This window comes from Cervus canadensis, chromosome 19 (assembly GCF_019320065.1).
Source record: "Cervus canadensis isolate Bull #8, Minnesota chromosome 19, ASM1932006v1, whole genome shotgun sequence".
NCBI classification, from domain to species: domain Eukaryota; kingdom Metazoa; phylum Chordata; class Mammalia; order Artiodactyla; family Cervidae; genus Cervus; species Cervus canadensis.
In genome coordinates, this window is record NC_057404.1 from 1,227,202 (window position 1) to 1,252,745 (window position 25,544).

Below are 25,544 nucleotides of genomic sequence, written 5' to 3' on the forward strand. Positions count from 1 at the left end.
TGTATTTATTCTTATATTTGCCAGCAACATCCTTTTCGTGGCTGATTTCATCACAGACTGTCTTTAGCTCCCTCTACCTTTCTGATTATTCAAAGCAGGCACATTATTTTTATAGAAACATAGAACAAATTTTCTAAAATCTTGTTGTCTGTGATAATGTGTTCTTGAATGACATATCTTTTTATTTCAGAGACAGGATCTTGTTATCTGCCTTCTGGATTATTTCTATATAATATCCTTTGATGCCTACTAGGCACTGAGTGCCTTGCATGCATTATCTTATTTATTCCTTATGAGGAAGTACCATTATTACTCCTGTTTTAATAAGAACTTTGAGGTTTCAAGAGATTTAGTAAGTTGTCAAATATCCCACAGTTGATAAATGGCAAATTCAGTATTCAAGTCCAGGACAGTCTGATTTGATGGCTCACAATTCAGTTTAGCCAACGTTTCCCATTTTCTGATCCCTGATGACTGGCGGTAGCATGACTAATAAATAGCACTTCCTCCAAATCGGGCCTGATGCTGAGTTTTTATCTAGATCCCAGGTTATTCCTATGAACAGTTGGAGTGATTTTAATGCTACTTTCATCACTGAGCAGGAGAAGATCTATCCCGTTCAGTGTTTGCATTTGGAAAAGTGAGCGGAGTATGCTTTGCCCTCCACCCTCTCCACTTCTATGTTGGCAGTATTGATGAACACGTCTGGAGCAATTCCAGGCAGCGTTCTGGTCCAGTTCAAGACCACTTGATCAAGCAGAGAACTTCTGCTCTGATTGGTGAAGTGTCTGACCAAGAAATTTCCTCTCCTACAGCCATCTGTTTAACCTACAAAGTCTTGGCAAATAAAAAGAAGCACTAGGAATCACTGTGAAATAAAACTAACCAAAGATCACTTGTCTTCAAGAAACCCTACTTCTTTCAACTTCTAAATATGCAAGACAAAATGAATGAATTCTGTAAGACCGTGTTCTCTGGTGATTCCAAATTGAAGACATAAATTTCTTTTCCCAGTGCCTGATATTGAAAGTAATATTTCTACAGCTTATGGAAATGCAAACACTGAATTAAAAGCTAACATTGGGAGGAAATGAAATACAATAAATAGAGAACTTGGCATTTTCATTTCTACATTTTGTTGTTCAGTTTGTGTTGGAATCCCGTGGTAACAACTGATGAAATATTTAGCATGTTTATTTGTAGGGAATGTTTTTCATTTTTATTTGGTAACATTTTAAAAAAAACACTACTGAGGGTCTTCCATGAATTATTACTTTGGGATTTAGTTTTTCATCTGCTCTTACCATTTATTGTTTATTTCCTTATTAAATAAGATGTGTGTCTAACCCCTGAAGCCCTGTCAGAACAGGCCTTGAATAAATGTCTTTGCATTATTGGATTTTTTTTTTTTGGTATGTGACTCATTGATATTCTAGAAGATAAACCTGTTCATTATTAGCCTTGTTTGTTTTTAATTTAGAAGGGTTAAATTACATTTTATTAAACTTCATTAGCTTTTCAAATAAGCAAGATGAATGTAGCTTGCGTTCTGCATAGTCACTTTATCTCATTGCTGCTAGAGTAATAAGTTGAGATGAATTTTCTCTTTGCAGTTGATAATACTTCTTTAGAAATCGTGTCAGATCACAGTCATGATTGACGAATTGCTTGGATTTGCTCCTGTTTGCCTGTTGCTGCTTTAATTTGTTGGTAATGTTTAAATCTGCCACCTCGAATCTCTATCCGACAGTTTCCCTTGCTTCAGGCTATTGTGACTAATGACAAAATGATCTCAAACTAAATCATTTTTTAAAATTCAAATGAAGCTTAGGTGCTTTTCTTGTTTGTAACCACTGTACATCTGCTGAATACTGATGGAGACACTCAGCCCTGTGTATGCAGCATGACGTCACTCTGACTGACACGTTGGTGGCTCCAATGCTTGAAGGCCGTGTGGGTGTTATCCCTAGCGAGTCCTGTGCCAGTTAGGTCAGCAGATTTCTCAATCCTTTTAGAGTTTGTCTTCAGGGGAAATGACAACTACTTTTTACATCGAGGGCCTTGAGACAGCAATGCAAAATAACTTCAGTATCATTTGACTGCCTGGCCAAGAGCAAAGAGTTAAGCCTTGAATCAGTCTAATTCCTCTCTGCTTTCGTAGGTTATGATATTTAGAGTATTGAGACTTCTTAGGCATTCTTAGTCAGACCTGGGTTCAAGTCCAGATAATTTATACACCTTAGGTGTTGTCTGTAACATTATAGACATATGTCCATAAGCAAAGAAATAGTCATCTGAAGGTCAGATAGAAAGTTTCTTAAACTTCCTCTTTAATCTGAAAAAGAATCTTGACTCTGTATTATATCTACTTCAGTGAAATTTATTAAAAAATGAAGTCGATGCCTGCTATGTGCATTAGCCTGCTATGATTAATAAGATAGCCTTCTATCCCAGAAGTTCACTAATACTGTGAAGCTGGGAATAAGAAGATTAGATTTTTTTTCAGATGGTAATCTGAGTGGCATGCTTTCATAAAGCCTCATGCTTCATTGCTTCTTTTTTCCAATCACAGACTGATCCCGCCTCTTTGACTTGAAGTCACTGTTTGCTCAAGACATATTCTTCAAGTCTATGCTGACGTTACTTTGATATTTTAAACTTGCCTAGTAGTGGATAGAGTCAATATAATTTTCAAAACGTCAAAAATGTGAGTCATACAAATATGGAATGAATCTATGTCAAGGTTTTGTCTAATTCATTAAGGTGGATACTACTTATTAATAAAACTGGCTCAAAATCTTTTGGGGGGGAATGCCTATAAGTAACCATTATTATTATTATTTGAAAAGAATACTAGAATGAGACGGCTAGATTGGATACAGAAGTAGTTAACATCCTTTGGGGAGTCAAAACCATAACCTTTGGTGCTCCTTCTACTGAACAGTAATCTATAAGTTAATATGTAACAGTGTTTGGGGTCAAATCCAATATTAAACAGCAAAATCAAACTCAAGTATACTCTCCTAGAGACTTGATAATCCTTGGGCAGACTTTTTAAACCATGCTTCACAATGACATTGCAGGGACATGCTGTATTCCTTTCTGATTTCCAAGTCTTGAATAATTTTTAAACAGTATACTTGACTATTACAAATACTTGACTGACTCCTATAGGTGTGGTTTATGAGGTTCTTTAATGTCTCCCCCGTGTTTGATATCCAGAGGCTGTACGTGGCAGAACGCTCAGTCACTCACTCGATCCGTGACTCACCCCCGTCACCCTTCTTCCGTCATTCTCGTCTCCTGCTGGGACCCGCAGCAAGCTCGGATGTGTCCCACGGCCGGGCCCGCCGGGCAGTTCTGTCTACGGGATTTCCCGCAGTAATGCTGGAGTGGGTGGCCACTGACCCCTCCAGGGGATCTTCCCGACCCAGGAGTTGCACCCGCATCTCTTACATCTCCTGCGCTGGCAGGCGGGTTCTTTAGAGCTAGTGCCATGTGGGAAGCAATCAGTTATATTAGAACAGAACTCACAGTTGGTATTTCAGAATATTTCAGAAGGATTCTAATCTGGAAGAAAGGAAGACAGGGTCCTACAAAGGCTCTTGTGCTTCCTTCTGAGGCACAGTTAAGTCACTTATAGTTTCGTCTTTTAAGGTCTCACTTTTAAAATCCATTAGGCAGGACTGGAACAGTCTGTGGGGCTAACTATCCCATGGCACTGGGGCAAGGCTCTTCTGAGGACTGCAGCAGACGCTACCTAAGTGTTGAGCTTTCCCGCCGTGTCTGGCGGGGACGTGCCCTGTCCCTGGCTCGGTATGTGCTGCCCACTGCTTTTTCTAATCCTGTCAGGGGGTCTCTTTGCCTTGGGTAGTTATCGCATACTCAAAAGTGGACCTGTGCATAGCAAATTTCTCACTGGGGACTCTTCAGAATTTTTGGGTTTTTTCCCCCAGTATCAAATTCTCTGCTATTTTTTCCCGGGAATTCTAGCCACCTTGACTTCACCACGTTCTCAGCTTCGTCTCCTCCGTCTAGGGGTCCGTCAGATGGCCCTGCGCGCTCCTTCCCTCCACCGCAGCCTGCAGACTGCGTTTCGCTTTTCTCTCTCTGATTGAGTCCTGTGTCCTCTAGTGCTCAATCTCTTTAAAAACGGTTGTTTTACAAATGTTTTCATTTTGTGTGTGTGTTTTTTTTGTCATTTTCTGTGAGACAGTAAATTCAGTTCTTGTTGCTCCATTTTGGCCAGAAGGAGAAATCTCCAATTCTTAGAATTTAGTCTGAGGGAAAATAGGAGTTTCTAAAGATTATGGGCAACCCAACTTTTGGTGGAAGAAGGCAGTAGGCAAATATCATGCTGTATTTGAAAATATGTATTTCTTTCTTGCTTATCCAATCAGCCCTTTATTAATTTCTTCCCTTCTTTTCTTAGTATATTTAATATTTTGCCACAGTTTGACCCTTCTTTCTATTTTACTTTTTCTTATATTTTTGATTGCATCATGTGTGTGAGAGTGCATACTGTCTTCCCAATGGTAGTGTAAACTCTTTAAATGTTGTGGATATACCTTATCATTCTTTATATTTTTCATCTTGAATATAACATCTTAAAATTAACTCTGTAAAGAGGGATTCAAAATCTGAGGATTAATCAGGTGATGTTTATAATGTATTTTGTATAGGAAAAGTACAAGGCAATAATGATACCTTTAGCTTTTAGGTTGATGTTAATTTTGGTTTCACTTGTTTCCACTCAAATGATGTAACATATGTGAGCCTACAGTTTCTCATGAGTTCAGCTGCAACCTCTGTAGAAGAATACTTCAGGCTGACATGAAAAATACTTCCTGAGGCTTTTCAGATCCTGCTTTGGCTCTACATGTTGCAAGGCTTTTTCTTCTCTCTCTACTCAGGGAACTTGAGGCCATAATTCACAAGTCTATGAGATATGTGTGGACTGAACGCTTTCAACCTGTTCAATAAGTGTAGTATTGGAAAAATATTTTACATGTGGAATAAACATTTCTCTGTAAAGGGAGCTCACAAGTAGTTTTGTGTAATATTATCCATAAAATTCCTTGCAAGTTGGCTCCTTCTAATCATCCACTTGTGAGCTTTTCTTCATCATGTCTCTCTCTCCTCTGTACTTCTCCATCTCCTTACCCACCCATTTATTTCATAAAATGGTGGGAAAAGAGGGTGGAAAAAGCAATTACAATATACCCTTAATATAACTTAGAATAAACATGATTAAAGAGGAAAGATTGTTGCAAAAAGTCACAGTGTCTTCTAAAGATAGACATGATTATTTTGGGAATCATTTGCGCAATCGCCTTCCTTCATTAGTATGGACAATCTATGGTTGGCTCTGTGGCCTGTCAAAATATAAGAATTTTAACGCTTACCATCTGTATTCAGATACAGTCTTGTTCTATACAGAAAATCATTTTATGGAAAATGGTGAATTCCATTTTGATTTAACCACTATTGGTAAGTAGTTTGAACTCAGATATTTATGCAATGATATGGTGGTGATATTTATATTATAATACAACAGTTTATTTAAAAATGATTTTCCTTTCTATTCACATTATTAATTGTGGTGAAAAACTGAAATGCATTAGGACTTCTGGATTGTATATAATAATGTCAATGTAAGATTATGAAAATAATTCCCAGAGATTTAGAAATTAAGGTTTTGGAGTTCCTGTCTTTTTAAAGGAGTCTATATACATACACATATAGATGGCTATTGTTTTTATTCTGTGCACAAAAATAGATATCATTCTTGTTCATAAAGCAAACATTTACTAAACTCATTGAAATGTATACAGCATATCAGTAAAACTGGAGAAAGATGTTATATTTATCATCATGAACCCTTAAAGTAAAATCAAGTATAACTCTAGTTCAAAGTTCTAAAAGCCTAATATTTCCATAGATTTAAATTCTAATTATTCATAAGAATATTTTGAAATAGAAGATGCTTCATTCAGAGTTTCAAATATCTATGTGTCCTTTTTAAGTTAGATATTCTTAAGCGTACACAAAAAGCTGAATGACTGTAGCACATTAATAAAGGCTTATGAAAACAGCTAATTTGTAAGTATTTGATCCATTGAAATTTTGTGTAACTGCATAAAATTATGTAACCAATATAATTTTTGATATACCTTTTCAGAACACAAATGCCAATTTAAGCATGAGAAAAAGAGCCAATGCCTTGGCTCACTCTGAATCTGATGTTGGCAGCAGAGCCGGTGTGGGGAACCATTCTAGCAAGTCTTCCACGATTGCTCAAGGATCTTCTGAAGCCACACCACAGTCTTACTTAGCTTCCAGTCCAAACCCATTTAGCCGTGCAAATGCAGCTGAAACTATATCTGCCGCAAGAGCGATTCCATCTGCTCTACCTTCTACTCCTAGAAGAACTGGGCGTGTGCCCCGACAGGTCCCAGCTGGATCTGCTTCTACCCAGCCTGTGTTTGGATCAAGACTGCAGCGAATTAAGACCACAGTTAATAGCATAGGGACTTCTGGGAAGCTGTCAGCCACCACTACCCCCTCTGCTCCACCACCGTCTGGATCTGGCACGAGTAAAATAGACAAATATGCCCGCATTCTCTTTCCAGTAACATTTGGGGCATTTAATATGGTCTATTGGGTTGTTTACTTATCTAAGGACACTATGGAGAAATCAGAAAGTCTAATGTAATTTTGTTGCTATAGTAGTTTCCTAAAAGATGATGAACTTCACACAGAATGTCTTTTTAAATGTTTTTAAAGATAAACAATTGTTCTTTACTAAAATAAAAATTCCATGTAATTTTTCCATTTAAAAAATTCAAGCCAGTCATTGGGAGAGTTAATTAATTCCTTAGTGAAGGGAAAGTGAGCCATCTTTCATTTCAGAAAGATGATTTAAATAGAATCAATTCAGCATTCAAATTAGATGGAATACAGACTACCCTGAAAAGTTGGGACAAGCGAAACAGGGCTATTAGAGATCCATGGTGCATATTTATGCATTGAATTTTGAAAACAGTCTATGATATTTTCTAATACACACTATGAATATCAACCAACCACCATAAATTTCCCAGTGGCACTGCTCTTAATCAGAATTTTTGGATATGATATGCCACAGTAACTTTTGGAGATCCTCTTAGTGTCTTCAAGAAAAGGACTTTTCCTCTCATAGGAAACATTTTTAAAAGGAAAATGGAACACAGCAAATACTGACCAATAGATGAAACCTCTGCTGTGGCAAAGTCAGAGGCCAGGAGCAATGTGTTCCTGCCATGTGCTGGCTGAACAGGAGCTAACAGTTGACTTGAAAATTTGTACTTGGAGCCAAAGTTTAACTTCCTGTATGAACTCCTTTTGATAACAGTTCATTCAGTTATATATCCTTTCAACATACAGTTATTCAGAGCCTCCCGTGTTCCAGGCACTGTGTTAGACACTGTCTCTCTAGAAAAGCGCTCTCCCCTTTACCTGCACTTCTCCTCAACAGGAGAGTGAGTGCATGCTCGTGAACCGTCAGCTAGCAGAGGCCATTGCATTCTTTAGTGGAGGAGGTTTATTTAGAGTCTGATGACACAATATTCGTTTCTGCTATATTGATAGAGGATAACAGGTGTATTATTCACGTAGCCACTTTTGAGATTAGTACACATTAATGCAACTTCAGCAAGTGACTTCAATGTATAATGAAAATGTGGTAAAGATTGTTCTCTTAGGGAAAAGCACGGTGTACCTCAAAGTGGTAATCTGGGCACTGTAAGACCTTATGGATGACCTGTCTCAAACTTGATCGGAATCACATATAGAAGTTGCATAGAATGAGAATAGAATTTGATTAGAATCACAGAATCATCAGAATCAGGAATTCAGTACAAAGCCTTTTAGATGCTTTCCCCAACATAGAGCTATATCAGCTGGTGAAATACTAAGCTTCTAGGGAGTTTTTGTGTCCATAGTTCCTGTTTATGGGCAGTTTTATGTTTATTCTTGGGGGAGTTTTTGTACAGTTTCATAACGAAGGTGAGTATTTTAAAATTATAAGAAGAGTAAAAGAATGGAGTAAAGGAAAAAAAAAAATCATGACTGGGGGTAGGATGCTGCTGAGGATGTTATGCTGTTTATCAGGGTTTTCATGTGCTTATTTTTCTCTTTTTTTATTAAGTAGGGTTAACAGCTTAATTAATTTTCTTTCAGCAGTCCTATGCCTCTAAATCTTGGCCTAGTTTTTTTTGTTGTGTTACTTCCAAGATTTTTCTTCTGTACTTCTTTCTTCCTGATCTGGGGTATGTGAATGAATGTGTTCTGGATGTTTGGGGAATATTTTGATAGAAATGGCCACCTTGTCAACAGTATTTCTTATTTTTTTAGAAAAAAAATATATATTAATTGGTATTAGTTTTTTAGTTGTTGAATTGCCTTGAAGTGGTTGTATATGAGACCTATAAAACATGCAAATACTAAATATTAATTTGAATCATATCTGAGAATTCCTTCTTGGCTATGTCTATAGGTGTTTCTTAGAATCATCAATAATTTTAAGGCAGAATAATACTTTAGAAATCATCCAATCCAAAATCCTCATTTACAAATTGATGCCAGTAGTATGAAGCCCAGTAAAGTTTGTATATGTGTATATATTTAATAAAGAATACTTATAACAAAAAAGCTGATAATAAATTATTTCATGAATGTGAGTAGATTTCTAGCCTTCAGGATGATGTTTGAAATTGTGGTCAGAAGCTATGATTGTTCTTTATTCCAACAAAATGACCTTATTTCTTTGGTGAGGAAAATGCTCCTTGCTTGTCTGTTGGCCTATTCTTAAGAATAGTTCATTGGCTTTCTTTTTTTAAAAGAAATTCTTCTTCTATAAATTCTTTCAGATTTTTACAGAATAAAAAGAAATGATTTTAGATTTGTAGATCAGTGATACAGGTGGGTTCATAATTTTGTCTTTACCTTTGTATGTGAAGAAGATTTTTAAAATAATTCAGGTAGCCAAGCGAAGAGAATGGACAAAACTAACCAAGGATTCTTAGTTGTTAAATGGAAGAATAAATTGACCAGAATGTTTAATCATTCTTGTAAAAAGGCATTATTTCTATTACCCACAATGTTGGTAGTAAAAATATACAATTTGTTTTCCTTAACTCAATTCTATCAAATTAATTCAAAGCTATCTTTTTTAAATGATCTTTTCTATCTTTTCAATAACTCAGAGCTACATTAATGGAACACTTTTGTGAAGAACCAATCATGTTTCACCATGAGAAAATATCATGAGTTATTCAGTTCAGTTCAGTTAAGTCACTCAGTCGTGTCCGACTCTTTGCGACCCCATGAATCGCAGCACGCCAGGCCTCCCTATCCATCACCAACTCCTGGAGTTTACTCAAACTCATGTCCATCAAGTTGGTGATGCCATCCATCCATCTCATCCTCTGTTGTCCCCTTCTCCTCCTGCCCCCAATCCCTCCCAGCATCAGGGTCTTTTCCAATGAGTCAACTTTTTGCATGAGGTGGCCAAAGTATTGGAATTTCAGATTCAGCATCAGTCCTTCCAATGAACACCCAGGGCTGATCTCCTTTAGGATGGACTGGTTGGATCTCCTTGCAGTCCAAGGGACTCTCAAGAGTCTTCTCCAACACCACACTTCAAAAGCATCAATTCTTCGGTGCTCAGCTTTCTTCACAGTCAAACTCACATCCATACATGACCACTGAAAAAACCATAGCCTTTACCAGATGGACCTTTGTTGGCAAAGTAATGTCTCTGCTTTTTAATATGCTATCTAGGTTGATCATAACTTTCCTTCCAAGGAGTAAGCACCTTTTAATTTCATGGCTGCAATCAGGAGAGCCCAAATCCTGGCAGTTTGTGGAAAGAATGGCCATAAGTGGCACCTTTTTAATGTCTCTCTCTCTTTTTTTTTTTTTTTTGGCTGCATCTTAGTTGCAGCACTCAGGATCGTCGTTGCATTGTGCAGGAACTTTTGGTGCAGTGCATAGAGTATACAGTTCTGGCAAACAGGCTTCATTGCACTGCAGCCTGTGGGATCTTAGTCCCCCAACCAGGAATCAAACCCACGTCCTCTGCATTGCAAGGTAGATTCTTAACCACTGGACCACCAAAGAAGTACTTGTCTCTACTATTTAAAGATGAAATTCAGAATTGTTTCCTTCAGTACCAGGGTCTATATTCACTAGCTGCTACGTAATTACTTCCAACTTCCAGGTATGACTAGGGATGATAATATATTTACCTGATTAATCCACAGTTGAAAAGGGCTTGCATTTTGTGTATATACACAGTATTTGAATAATGTGTACTTTAAATTGAAGCTCACAAACCTTGAATTTGAGTTGGCAGAGAGTAGAATCAGCCTCTTTTACAAATGGACATGAATCATAGAGAAATTAGTGACCAAGATAAAAGCAAAGAGCTGAAAATAACTTTGAAAGGTCATTTTTCCATCATTTAAAATCAAAATTAATGCAAAAATTGATGACGAACAAAATTCCTAAATTTTAAATAAATATGGGATTAGTATTAATAATTTATCCTTTTGCATCAGCCTCTAATAAGAATCCCATGGAGAGAGGAGCCTGGTAGGCTACAGTCCACAGGGTCGCAAAGAGTTGGACACCACTGAGCGACTTTACTAATATTGCTTGGCATGGCACTGGTATACACGGTGAGAAAAGAATGCATGTAATTGTGTGACTGTTGATGGGGAAGAAAAGAGTGATAGCAGGGAAGGCTTCATAGAGATCTTTTTTTTTTTTTTTAATTTTTTCAGTGTGTTTTGTCATACATTGACATGAATCAGCAATAGATTTACACGTATTCCCCATCCCGATCCCCCCTCCCACCTCCCTCTCCACCCGATTCCTCTGGGTCTTCCCAGTGCACCAGGCCCGAGCACTTGTCTCATGCATCCCACCTGGGCTGGTGACCTGTTTCACCATAGATTATACATGCTGTTCTTTTGAAACATCCCACCCTCACCTTCTCCCACAGAGTTCAAAAGTCTGTTCTGTGCTTCTGTGTCTCTTTTTCTGTTTTGCATAAAGGGTTGTCGTTACCATCTTTCTAAATTCCATATATATGTGTTAGTATGCTGTAATGTTCTTTATCTTTCTGGCTTACTTCACTCTGTATAATGGGCTCCAGTTTCATCCATCTCATTAGAACTGATTCAAATGAATTCTTTTTAATGGCTGAGTAATATTCCATGGTGTATATGTACCACTGCTTCCTTATCCATTCATCTGCTGATGGGCATCTAGGTTGCTTCCATGTCCTGGCTATTATAAACAGTGCTGCGATGAACATTGGGGTGCACGTGTCTCTTTCAGATCTGGTTTCCTCAGTGTGTATGCCCAGAAGTGGGATTGCTGGGTCATATGGCAGTTCTATTTCCAGTTTTTTAAGAAATCTCCACACTGTTCTCCATAATGGCTGTACTAGTTTGCATTCCCACCATCAGTGTAAGAGGGTTCCCTTTTCTCCACACCCTCTCCAGCATTTATTGCTTGTAGACTTTTGGATAGCAGCCATCCTGACTGGCGTGTAATGGTACCTCATTGTGGTTTTGATTTGCATTTCTCTGATAATGAGTGATGTTGAGCATCTTTTCATGTGTTTGTTAGCCATCTGTATGTCTTCTTTGGAGAAATGTCTGTTTAGTTCTTTGGCCCATTTTTTGATTGGGTCATTTATTTTTCTGGAATTGAGCTGCAGGAGTTGCTTGTATATTTTTGAGATTAGTCCTTTGTCTATTGCTTCATTTGCTATTATTTTGTCCCAATCTGAGGGCTGTCTTTTCACCTTGCTTATAGTTTCCTTTGTTGTGCAAAAGCTTTTAAGTTTCATTAGGTCCCATTTGTTTAGTTTTGCTTTTATTTCCAATATTCTGGGAGGTGGGTCATAGAGGATCCTGCTGTGGTTTATGTCAGAGAGTGTTTTGCCTATGTTCTCCTCTAGGAGTTTTATAGTTTCTGGTCTTACATTTAGACCTTTAATCCATTTTGAGTTTATTTTTGTGTATGGTGTTAGAAAGTGTTCTAGTTTCATTCTTTTACAAGTGGTTGACCAGTTTTCCCAGCACCACTTGTTAAAGAGGTTGTCTTTTTTCCATTGTATATCCTTGCCTCCTTTGTCAAAGATAAGGTGTCCATAGGTTCGTGGATTTATCTCTGGGCTTTCTATTCTGTTCCATTGATCTATATTTCTGTCTTTGTGCCAGTACCATACTGTCTTGATGACTGTGGCTTTGTAGTAGAGTCTGAAGTCAGGCAGGTTGATTCCTCCAGTTCCATTCTTCTTTCTCAAGATTACTTTGGCTATTCGAGGTTTTTTGTATTTCCATAAAAATTGAGAAATTATTTGTTCTAGTTCTGTGAAAAATACCGTTGGTAGCTTGATAGGGATTGCATTGAGTCTATAGATTGCTTTGGGTAGAATAGCCATTTTGACAATATTGATTCTTCCAATCCATGAACACGGTATGTTTCTCCATCTGTTTGTGTCCTCTTTGATTTCTTTCATCAGTGTTTTATAGTTTTCTATGTATAGGTCCTTTGTTTCTTTAGGTAGATATACTCCTAAGTATTTTATTCTTTTTGTTGCAGTGGTGACATAGAGATCTTAAACTGAGTTTTGTAGAATAACTGGGAGTTCTTATCCCTCTGCCAACTCCCACAAACAACAAAAGCATATTTTTACCACCATCTGAGGCATGAAAAGAGATACAGATTTTGAACTTCAAGAGGAACCTTTAACAGATAGTTCACAGTGTTGGGAAGCAGGTAAACATGAGGAAGTTGGAAAGACCTGCTGGGAAGAGAGGGTTTTGTGTAAATTACTAAAGAGAATAGATACGATCTTGGATTAGTGGCAGTTTAATGAAAATCTTGCAGGATAATAAGATGAAAATGAACATGCTATGCTTCTGTTTCAGAGAAATTATCTGATTGCCGTATGAGCTATGGAATAGATGACCATAAATCTAGAATTATTAACAGAATGGTGATATCTCATTTTTCTTTTCTCTCTCAATCTTTGTCGTCTAATTCTTCTTTTTTTACCCCAATGAGTTCATTGTCATTCATAAAAATATGTGATTTTTAAAAAATAAATATAGGTATCACAGAAAATTATGAACTGTCTCAAAATCCCACTGCAGAGAAATTGTTAATTGTGAGGCTGCCAGGGCTAACACCATGACAGGCGGCCCGGACCTAAGTTTAGATTTCCCCTGAAATGGTAAGATTCCCTACCCCCATCAGGCCACCTGGAGCCAGCCAATCAATATGCGCCCAGTAAGAAAAAGGGAACCTATCAGGGGAAAGCTGAAAAGCCCACGAATGCCCAAGTTTGAAAAAAACCCAGGAAGGTTTGAGCCAATAAGATTACTTTGCAAACATGTAACCAATCCGCTTAAGCCAGCTACCAACTGCTTATGCTCACCCTATAAATTTGTGTAACAGCTCGGGCTCAGCGCTTTCTGACCCTGCACCACTGCTTGGTTGCGGCAGTAAGCCCTGACTCGAGCCAGCAATAAACTTCCCTTTTTTGCGAGTTGCATTGTCTTGGAAGTCTTCTCTCTTCCCACTTGGGGATTTGGACATCGGGCATAACATTAATATTTCATGAATATTGTGCCAGATACTTTTGTACAAGTATTTGTATTGAAGAATAGACTGATTGATTAAAAGACAGAATTCTGTAAATTTGAGCCAAATGTTCCATAAATTAATGCTCTTAAATAATTTAAAAAATATTCCATTTATATTTTTCTCAACTTAAGATAGAAATACAAGGATAAAACTGAAGAAATTATTGAAATATAGATAGTCAAAGCAAAAGATTTGAGAGATGCCATATCGTTTTAGCCCAGATTTCAGACTTTATTTCAGGATCTTTTCCCCTATTATGTGTCTAAATTGCGTTTTCTCAAAGTGTTCTTTTGTTTCTCTAAAAGTGTTTAGTTCTGTTTGTGTTTGTTTTTTAACCCTCTGTTACAGTTTTCAACTTTATAATGGTTTGGGTTTTCTTCTTTTCCTTTCCTTTTCCACTCTGTGTCATTTCATTTTTTTTCATTTCTCTCTTCTTGTTTTTATAGTCTGTTAAATTTTTTTTTTCTTTTTAGTTTCAGGCTCTCTTAATGAGATCATGTCTATAATTTATTTGAGGCTATAGAGAATTACCTATATAAACTTTTCCTTCTTTTCCACCCCGAAAGTGTTTTCTCTGGTATGAATTTCATCTGCATTTTCAGTGTGCTTTTGTTCTTTGTCTTCTGGGCTGATTTCTGTTAATCACTGAATGAAGTCAGCTGTTTACCAAACTATAGTGTGGGAAGTGGTGGTAGAATGAGTCAGGTTAGCCCACAGCAGCTTTTAAATCCTCAGGTTTCAAGCCCATCTCCCAGATTTGTTTTGCCTTCTGCCTAGAGACCGCATTGTCTCTCTGCTGTGGACGTTTGGGCAGTCAGTGCGGCCACACTGCCGGACCCCCAGCTGTCCTTCCTCCGTGTTGCTGCCGTTTTAGTGGTTATCGCTGCTTTCCCCAGCTCCCCACTGTGAGGCCAGTGGTCCATACTACGCCGCAGTCTGCGTCACGGCTATCAGAGTCTACCAGCAGTTTTGTCTTTGCCCCCGTGTTCTACCATCTGGGAATGAACAACTGGAAACTTACGAAGACAGGATTGTTTTTCTCTTACCTTTTCACACTCCATATTATGGTGACTTCAGTCTTTGGAGGACATTGTAGGACTGTAACATTCAGTGAAATCCACATCCCATCAAGATATGTGTGCCAGTCAATATTCTTTCTCCTGTGAGTACAAATGTCTCTCCATTTGAAAGCTATTTATTATAGTTTATGGTCAATTACTTGTAATTATAGACATGGTTTTCATCCCAATTTTTCATTATTATGTTATTTTTGGAAGGATTTCTTAGGAGCAAAGTGCATTATAAATGTCTATATTTCACCCTTTTAAATTGAATCTCATTTTTATTTCCATTAGATCAAGATTGACCAGATTACCTTTTGCTCATATCATTTACTGACAACCAGAGCTACCTGGTTTTTCCCTTCTGCTTATCAGGTGTCATTGGAATCAGGTATTCAACCTAGATTAAATCTGCTATGACAGTGTTGATAGAAAACACTTCCCTTTGGGGGAAGGAAAAGAAACCATAATGCTAGAAAATAAGCATTATCACAGTTACCATTGACTGACCGTCTTTCTCAGCCGTTTGTATTTGTGGGCGGTAGTCTGCATTCCAGCTTTGCAGATGTTTGCTGATATAATGGAATGTGTTTGTTGTCATTTTACTGATTCCGTATACTGTTTTCCAGTTTAATATACAATAAACCAGAGCTTTCATTTTTTAACATACATATAAATTAGTATTGGTCAATGAGGTTAAAGTCTATGATTTTAAGGAAGCGTTACTATAAATTGAATTAAAATCCAAAGTGTTCATGCCAAACCGTACTCTGTGTTATAAGACATTGAATGGCCATAGTAATAAGACGCCAAATTTTCCATTGGTTTATCCTTAATGATAAAAACCTTTTAACAATTAACTGAAGAAGAAATTAAATATTCTGTCTGGTTTTTCAATTGGAATGTTGCACAAATTGAGGAATAAAAGCTTATCTGCTTGTTCTCTGAATGATTTTGTTTCCTTAATTGTACAATTGAAAATATTCCTTATCATGAAAGTAAAGAGTAGTAATAATACGTATTTTACTTTATCATAAAAAACTAAATTTGTCCTCCTTTGAGCTTCATTATTCTTTCTTAATCAGAATAGCAGATAGTTAAGTGTGGTATTTAAAACAGCTCAAAATTCTGTAATAGATACATATGCTTTGATTTCATGGGGATGCAGTTTTCTTACAAAGTACCCACTTCTGGAGCTTATAGCAACCACATTTGCCCCTTTGAAACTGATGATTTTACTCCTGTAAGTGTATTATATATTTTAATGAGCACAATACAAGGAAGAGCACATCGTCGTTATGATTTTGTTTGGGCAGATTTCTTTTGAAAAAGGGGATATCAAATATTGGTTTAGTATTTTTAAATAATTCATCAGGAGATGAGTTTTTAAAACTCTCTTTAAGCAAACTTCCCTTGCTTCTCAAAGTTTAACTTGTTACTAGTGGTACCTTTCCTTTGCTTCTAAAAAACAATATACCTGAGCATGGTATGGAGAATAATTCAGTTTTCAATTTCCACTGGAGAGTGAGTATTTAAAATATTAAGGATTAACATTTTCATAAAATTTGATCACAGTACTTACATCGTAAGAGACATATTTTGGAGTTGAACTCTGCAATCACTAAAATACAAACATTGTATCTCTCTAATGCAATTTTCTATTTAAATTTAAAACAATAAATATAAATATCTTTGGAATATTTGAGGGGTGCTTAAGAACTTTCTCCTGTTTGTAAATATCTTTTCTTTAAATTGGTCATAGTATTGTTAGTGACATGGTATGTCACTTTTGAAGCCCTGCCCATGTCATGAGTATTTCTAGTTTTTCTTACCTTTAATTCCCTGCATAACTCATTCCATCATCTAGGTTGTAGTTTTGCCAAGCTCTCATAATTGGGGAATTTCTTTGTGGGTGATGTGGTTGAAGAAAATTTGTAAGGCCATGAGATCTGATATAGCACAATAAAAGTCTTTAACTAGTTGGTTTTGATTAAAGAGGTATCAACTTTTCTGATAAGTCAAAATAAAGTATAGCTCTCTATGGTTTAATTCTAACTTGTGAAAACAAAGTAAAATTCTGAGAAACTAAACAATGCCAACTTATAAAAATATGTGTGTTTATGTTTTTAAATATTTAGCTCAGAATAATAGTGTAATTATTTTGACGAGATGAAACACTTTGAACGTTCTGATGGTCTTTAATGAAATTTTTAAAAAATATAATGTATTTTGAAGCACTTTTTATGTAACCCTTCTTACTCTAAAGCAATTGTTTTCTGAAGAAAAATTCAGCTTTCTGAATTATACCTTTTAAAAAGGAGAACACACCCGAGAGATAAAAAGTTGACCACAGATTTTCCACGATGTACAAGCACATGTGCATATCTGAATGTATACTAATAAATTACATAGTATTTTTGTTTTGGATGTTCACTTTTACAAGATATTAATTCAGTCCCCTTGTACTTAACTGTATTTATTTAGTTAAATGTGATTCTTGTTGTGGAATGAATATTTGCGTCACCCAAGATGCACATGTTGAACCTTGACCTTCCATGTGATGGTGTTAGGAGATGGGGCTATGGAGAGAGAATTTGGCTAGATGAGGTTAAGAGTGGAACCCTTATGAATGGGATTAGTGCCCTTATGAATGGGATTAGTGCCCTTATGAATGGGATTAGTCAGATGAGTTTGCTTCCTCTCTGCTGTTGCATGAAGATACATTGAGAATTCGGCAGTCTGTTGGACCATGTGGGCCCCTGATCACAGGCTTCCGGCCTCCGTAGCTGTGAGGAGTGCATCTCTGTTGTTTAAGCTGCCCACTCCGTCATCTGTTAGTCCGTCAGTCATGTCCGACTCTTGTGACCTCCATGGACTATAGCCCGCCAGGCTCCTCTATCCATGGAATTCTCCAGGCAAGAATTCTGGAGTGGGTGGCTATTCCCTTCTCCAGGGGATCCAGGGATGAAACCCGGGTCTGCTGCATTGTATGCAGATTCTTTACACAGTTTATGTTATTCTGTTGTGGCTGCCTAATCTGACTAAGGCAATTCCTTACTCTTGGGAGAATATTTCTATTAAATTTTTAATATCTAGATATGTGTGAGTGGGTGTTCAGTCTCGCCATCATTTCCGACTCTTTGTGACCCCATGGACTGTAACCCTCTAGGCTCCTCTGTCCATGGGATTTTCCAGGCGAGAATATTGGAGTTTGGAACTTGGAATATTGGAAATTGCCATTTCCTTCTCCAGGGTAGCTTCCCCACCCAGGGATGGAGTGAACACATGTTTCCTGCATCTCCTGCATTGGCAGGTGGATCCTTTGCTACTGAGCCACCCGAGAAGCCCGATATTTAAATATGTAGCCCCTTTATTGTGTAGTGATTTGTGTTCTGCTTTAAAAAAAAAAACAACAACTGAAAGTTGTATTGGTCATCAGATCTTATTTCCAATTGAAATGAATTTTCGTTAGAAAATACCTGCCTTTTATAGTTAATATTGATCATAGAGAAGTACAGCTGATGCAAAAGAAAGTCAAAGTCAAAATCAAACAAACAAAGCTATTCTGAAACACAAGGTGATAATGCCACATATAGAGTTTATGACTTTTCAATTGTTATGGCATCAGTTATTTAAATTATACCTATTTTGTTTGTTTGAATCTTCTATGAAAAATTTCTACATAGCTTATATTTAAAGGTTAATTTTCTTTCTGACTAATTGGAAGCAGAGGCGCAATGCTGGCCACGTGGATATGAAAATATACCCTGGGGCAATTCAGTAATTGTGAGCTTGTTTACAATATTACCTAATCTGTATTAACATTCTCTGTGCCTTTTGAAAATTAACCTCTCTCCTGAGGAAAATTATATTAAATTTTTGCTATTATATTCTCATATGTTTTCTTGATGTCAAATATGCATCCATCATGTGAGTTCTTAAATGTTATCCCTCTCATTTTATTCCAGAGGATGTAACATAATGTCATTCATTTAATGTTGTTTTGGATTATGTTCTCATTTAAAAACTCTTCAGGGTAGCATTCATCAACTTGGTATTCTAAGCAAATGAATTCAGGAATCTGTTATCATTAGCGTAAAGATAAATGCTAATCAGTGGTATCATTTATTAAGTAAGACCCTTATGTCTGCTTTGGAAATAATAACACTGTTAAAATGCCCACATGCATCTATCAGCTTAAAACTAAACAAACTGATACACAGGTACTTTTAACAGAAGGAAATATCTGAATTGGCATTTACTCCAACATTCCCATACATTTCCATTTCTTCCTTCAGTCTCCTACATTTTGCCTCCTTGCTCATTACTGTAAACTTATGGTACCCAAACTCCTTCCCTCATAGTTTATGGTGTTCCTATTAGTGTCATAGAGAAGAGATTTTAAAAAATATCTTTTTCTCCTGAATACAAAATGGAAAGGGTATAGGCATCATTCTATTTTTGTGTGCATAATTGTTTAACCAATACATCATATAATACTCCCCCATAAATGAGAACAATACATTCTTGCTCAGAAGTAAAACTTGGTTTAATGTTTCTTTTAGCAGAAAAGCAAATGTGAGGGGAAAAGCTATTGCTTTTTATTTTGGAGAAGGTTGCATTGTGAATAGAATAATACCTTCTGGCCACTCTAAGAATAAACCATAGAATTGAAAATGCCCTGTAGAGACTTGTGCTAACTGAATTATTCAAATACATCCTTTAAAGAGCAGATCTAAAATGCTGGCATTCATCATCAAAGTTGAGTGATATGTAATCCATTTTTCATTACACAATTACTCCTTGCATTTCTGCTTAAGTGATGGCCTTATTTAAGCTCCTTGATCTTAATGTCTGTATAGTCTGTAATGTCTGTATAGTCTCACCCTTCTACATGCTGATGTCAGAATATTTCAGCTCATTTTACACTTACGTCTGGCTTCCCTGGTAGCTCAGCTGGTAAAAGAATCTGCCTGCAATGCAGGAGACCTGGGTTCAGTCCCTGGGTTGGGAAGATCCCTTGGAGAAGGAAAAGGCTACCCACTCCAGTATTCTGCCCTGGAGAATTCCATGGACTGTAAAGTCTGGGGTCGCAAAGAGTTGGACACAACTGAGCAACTTTCACTTCACTTCAAGTTTCTATTGGTTGGTTCATCACCTATGTGATAAAATATTAATCCTGACCATGACATTCAGGATCCAGTTCTGATGTCACCTTTATCCTCTCCTTCCACCTATTCTACCATCCAGCCACCCAGGACAGCATGGAATTCTCTGGACATAAATGCAGACAATTGGTGTCTTTTCAACCTAAATTCTTTGTTCTGATTGCCTTTCTTATGCTCTTGTCTTATTGATGGCCTCTGATAAGTAATAGCCCTAACATCAAAAATAGATGTAGGAAACACAAGGACGTCCATTTCTCATTCTCATTAGTAGAATGAATTCATGCGGCACGTCCCCATATTTCCTACATCTATTTTTGTAGAAACTTTCATATGGAATTATGATTATTTGATAATATTTGCCTTTAATTTCTGTGTTTAATTTATAAAGTAACTATATTTAGATAATGGTGTGGAGGGGCTCTGCTCCTTGATCACAAGTTCAATCTTATCTCATAACAGGATTAAAATTCATGTGTATATTGCCATATGGACTTCCCATGTGGCACTAGTGGTGAAGAACTGACCTGCCAATGGAGGAGGCATAAGAGATGTGGGTTCAGTCCCTGGGTCGGGAAGATCCCTTGGAGGAGGGCACAGCAACCCACTCCAGTAGTCTTGCCTGGAGAACCCCGTGGACAGAGGAGCCTGGCCGAGTCAGACACGACGGAAGCAACTGAGCATCACACACGCTTACTGCTTTAAACAAACAGGATCATCGCGTACTGCTTGGTAATGCACAGGTTGTTTTTTTTCTTTTCTTTATTGAGGGATAATTGCTTTACAGAATTTTGTTGCTTTCTGTCAAACCGCAACATGAATCAGCCATAGATATACATGTGTCCCCTCCCTCTTAACCCTCCCTCCCGTCTCCCTCCCCACCCCACCCCTCTAGGTTGATAAGGAGCCCCTGTTTGAGTTTCCTGAGCCAGACAGCAAATTCCCGTTGGCTGTCTATTTTACATAAGGTCGTGTAAGTTTCCATCTTACTCTTTCCACACATCTCACCCTCTCCTCCCGTCTCCCAGTGTCCATAAGTTTATTCTCAATGTCTGTTTCTCCATTGCTGCCCTGTAAATAAATTCTTTGGTACTGTTTTCTAGATTCTGTATATGTGTGTTAGAATACAGTATTTATCTTTCTCTTTCTGACTCACTTCACTCTGTAAAATAGGTTCTAGTTTCATCCACCTCATTAGAACTGACTCAGATGTGTTCCTTTTTTATGGCCCAGTAATATTCCATTGTGTATATGCACCACCACTTCTTTATCCATTCATCTGTCGATGGAAATCTAGGTCACTTCCGTGTTCTAGCTATTGGAAATAGTGCTGCAATGAACAATGGGATACATGTGTCTTTTTAAATTTTGGTTTCCTCAGGGTATATGCCTAGGACTGGGATTGCTGGGTCATATGGTGGTTTTATTCCTAGTTTTTTAAGGAATCTCCATACCATCTTTCATAGTTGGTGTATCAGTTTACATTCCCACCAGCAGTGCAAGAGTGTTCCCTTTTCTCCACACCCTCTCTAGCATTTACTGTTTGTAGACTTTTTGATGATGGCCATTCTGACCAGTGTGAGGTGATATTTCATTGTTGTTTTGATTTGCATTTCTCTAATAATGAGTGATGGTGAGCATCTTTTCATGTGTTTGTTAGCCATCTGTGTATCTTTGGAGAAATGTCTGTTTAGGTCTTTTTTCCATTTTTTGATGGATTGTTTGTGTTTCTGGCATTGAGTTGTATGAGCTGCTTGTATATTTTGGAAATTAATCCTTTGTCAGTTGTCTCATTTGCTATTATTTTCTCCCATTCTGAGGATTGTCTTTTTACCTTGCTTGTAGGTGTGCAAGGTTTTTAAAAGCTTAAAAGCTGGGCAAAAACTTTTAAGTTTAATTAGGTCCCACTTGTTTACTTTTGTTTTTATTTGCATTACTCTAGGAGGTGGGTCATAGAGGATCTTGCTTTGATTTATGTCTTCAAGTATTCTGCCTTTCTTTTCCTCTAAGCGTTTTATAGTTTCTGGTCTTACATTTAGGTCTTTAATCCACTTTTGAGTTTACCTTTATGTATGGTGTTAGGAAGTGTTCTAATTTCATCCGTAACATGTAGCTGTCCAGTTTTCCAAGCACCATTTATTGAAGAGGTTGTCTTTGTCCCATTGAATATTCTTGCCTCCTTTGTCAAAAACAAGGTACCCATAGGTGCATGGGTTTATTTCTGGGCTTTCTGTCTGGTTTCATTGGTATATATTTCTATTTTTGTGCCAGTACCATACTGTCTTGATGATGTAGCTTTGTAGTATAATCTGAAGTCATGAAGGTTGATTTCTCCAGCTCCATTCTTCTTTTGCGAGACTGCTTTGACTATTTGGGGTCATTTGTGTTTCCATATGAATTGTGAAATTTTTTGTTGTAGTTCTGTGAAAATTGCCATTGGTAATTTGATAGGGATCACATTGAATCTGTAGATTGCATTTGGTATTATATTCATTTTCACAATATTGATTCATCCTACCCAGGAACATGGAATATCTCTCCTTCTGTTTATGTAGTCTTTGATTTATTTCAGTAGTGTCATATAATTTTCTGTGTACAGTTCTTTTGTCTTCTTAGGTAAGTTTCTTCCTATATATTTAATTATTATTCTTTTTTTTTGCAATGGTGAATGGGATTGATTCCTTAATTTCACTTTCTGATTTTTCATTGTTACTATATAGAAATGCAGATGATTTCTGTGTGTTGATTTTGTATCCTGCAACTTTTGCTAAATTCACTGATTAGCTCTAGTTATTTTCTGATACTAACTTTAGGGTTTTCTATGTACAGTATCATGTCATCTGCAAACAGTGAGAGATTTACTTCTTCTTTTCTGATCTGGATTCCTTTTATTTCTTTTTCTTCTGATTGCCAAAGCTAGGACTTCCAGAATTATGTCGAATAATAGCGGTGAAAGTGGACACCCTTGTCTGGTTCCTGATCTTAGGGGAATACTTTCAGTGTTTCACCACTGAGAATAATGTTTGCTGCAGGCTTATCATTTATGAGACTTCCCTGGTGGCTCAGATGGTAAAGCATCTGCCTACAATGTTGGAGACCCAGGTTCAAACCCTGGGTAGGGAAGATCTCCTGGAGAAGGAAATGGTAACCCACTCCAGTATTCTTGCCTGGAAAATCCCATGGATGGAGGAGCCTGGTAGGCTACAGTCCATGGGGTCGCAAAGAGTTGGACACCACTGAGTGACTTCACTTTCTTTCTTTCTTTCTATCTATCATATATGGCCTTTACTGTGTTGAGGTAGGGTCCTTCTATGCCCATCTTTTGAAGAGTCTTAATCATAAATGGGTGCTGATTTTGTCCAAAGCTTTTTCTGCATCTATTGAGATGCTCATATGGGTTTTAATCTTTCAATATGTTAATATGTTGTATCATATTGATTGATTTTGATATATTGAAGAATCCTTGCATTGCTGGAACAAACCCAACTTGATCATGATGTTGGAGCTTTTTGATGTGTTGCTGAATTCAGTTTGTTAAAATATTGTTGAGAATTTTTGCATCTATGTTCCTCAGTGATATTGGCCTATAGTTTTCTTTTTCTGTGTTGTCTTTGTCTGATTTTGGTATCAGGGTGATGGTGATCCTGTAGAATGAGTTTGGAAGTGTTCCTTCCTCTGCAATTTTTGAAAGTGTTTTAGAAGGATAGGCATTAACTCTTCTCTAAATGTTTGATAGAATTCTCCTGTGAAGTCATCTGGTTCTGGACTTTTGTTTTTTGGGAGAGTTTTGATCACAGCTTCAATTTCAGTGCTTGCAATTGGGTTGTTCATGATTTCTATATCTTCCTGCCTGGTTCAGTCTTGGAACATTGAACTTTTCTAAGAATCTGTCAATTTCTTCCAGGTTGCCCACTTCCTGCCATATAGCTATTCATAATAGTCTTTTATAAACTTTTGTATTTCTGCACTGTCTGCTGTAAACTCTCCTTTTTCATTTTTGATTTTGTTGATTTGATTCTTCTCTCTTTTTCCTTGATTCAGTTCCGTTCAGTACAGTTCAGTCAGGTTTGACTCTTTGCAACCCCATGAACCACAGCACGCCAGGCGTCCCTGTCCATCACCAACTCCTGGAGTCCACCCAAACCCATGTCCATTGAGCCAGTGATGCCATCCAACCATCTTATCCTCTGTTGTCCCCTTCTCCTCCTGCCCTCAATCCCTCCCAGCATCAGGGTCTTTTCCAATGAGTCAGCTATTCACATCAGGTGGCCAGAGTATTGGAGTTTCAGTTTCAACATCAGTCCCTCCAATGAATGCCCAGGGCTGCTCTCCTTTAGGATGGACTGGTTGGATCTCCTTGCAGTCCAAGGGACTCTCAAGAGTCTTCTCCAACACCACAGTTCAAAAGCATCAATTCTTCAGTGCTCAACTTTCTTTATATTCTAACTTTCACATTCATACATGACCACTGGAAAAACCATAGGCTTGACTAGATGGACCTTTGTTGGCAAAGTAATGTCTCTTCTTTTTAATATGCTTTCTAGGTTGGTCATAACTTTCCTTCCAAGGAGCAAGCATCTTTTAATTTCATGGCTGCAATCAACATCCACAGTGATTTTGGAGCCCAGAAAAATAAAGTCAGCCACTGTTTCCACTGTTTCCCTATCTATTTGCCATGAAGTGATGGGACCAGATGCCATGATCTTAGTTTTCTGAATGTTGAGCTTTAAGCCAACTTTTTCACTCTCCTCTTTCACTTTCATCAAGAGGCTCTTTAGTTCTTCTTCACTTTCTGCCATAAGGGTGGTGTCATCTGCACATTTGAGGTTATTGATATTTCTCCCGGCAATCTTGATTCCAGCTTGTGCTTCTTCCAGCCCAGCGTTTCTCATGATGTACTCTGCACATAAGTTAAATAAGCAGGGTGACAATATACAACCTTGACGTACTCCTTTTCCTTTTTGGAACCAGTCTGTTGTTCCATGTCCAGTTCTAACTGTTGCTTCCCGACCTGCATACGGGTTTCTCAAGAGGCAGGTCAGGTGGTCTGGTATTCCCATCTCTGTCAGAATTTTCCAGTTTTTTTGTGATCCACACACTCAAAGGCATTGGCATAGTCAATAAAGCAGAAATACATGTTTTTCTAGAACTCTCTTGCTTTATCAATGATCCAGCAGATGTTGGCAATTTGATCTCTGGTTCCTCTGGCTTTTCTAAATCCAGCTTGAACATCTGGAAGTTCACGGTTCACATATTGCTGAAGCCTGGCTTGGAGAATTTTGAGCATTACTTTACTAGGGTGTGAGATGAGTGCAACTGTGCAATAGTTTGAGCATTCTTTGGCATTACCTTTCTTTGGGATTGGAATGAAAACTGGCCTTTTCCAGCCCTGTGGCCACAGCTAAGTTTTCCAAATTTGCTGACATATTGAGTGCAGCACTTCCACAGCATCATCTTTCAGGATTTGAAAGAGCTCAACTGGAATTCCATCACCTCCGCTAGCTTTGTTCATAGTGATGCATCCTAAGGCCCACCTGACTTCACATTCCAGGATGTCTGGCTCTAGGTGAGTGAGTGATCACACCTTCGTGATTATCTGGGTCATGAAGAT

At 37.6% G+C, this 25,544-nt stretch overlaps 1 protein-coding gene and 1 non-coding gene across 2 annotated transcripts in view; both read left to right on the forward strand.

Annotated features, from left to right (window-relative positions):
- Positions 1 to 8,691, forward strand: part of GABRA4 (gamma-aminobutyric acid type A receptor subunit alpha4) — a 76,638-nt gene extending 67,947 nt beyond the window's left edge. The window contains exon 9 of the mRNA XM_043438868.1: positions 6,182 to 8,691. Within this exon, the coding sequence (XP_043294803.1) occupies positions 6,182 to 6,715 (534 nt within the window). The 3' untranslated portion in view covers positions 6,716 to 8,691. The remainder of the gene's footprint in view (positions 1 to 6,181) is intronic.
- Positions 8,692 to 22,984: 14,293 nt separating this feature from the next.
- TRNAC-ACA lies at positions 22,985 to 23,056 on the forward strand. The gene has a single exon. It is a non-coding gene; the product is annotated as a tRNA-Cys (tRNA).
- The last annotated feature ends 2,488 nt before the right edge of the window (positions 23,057 to 25,544 follow it).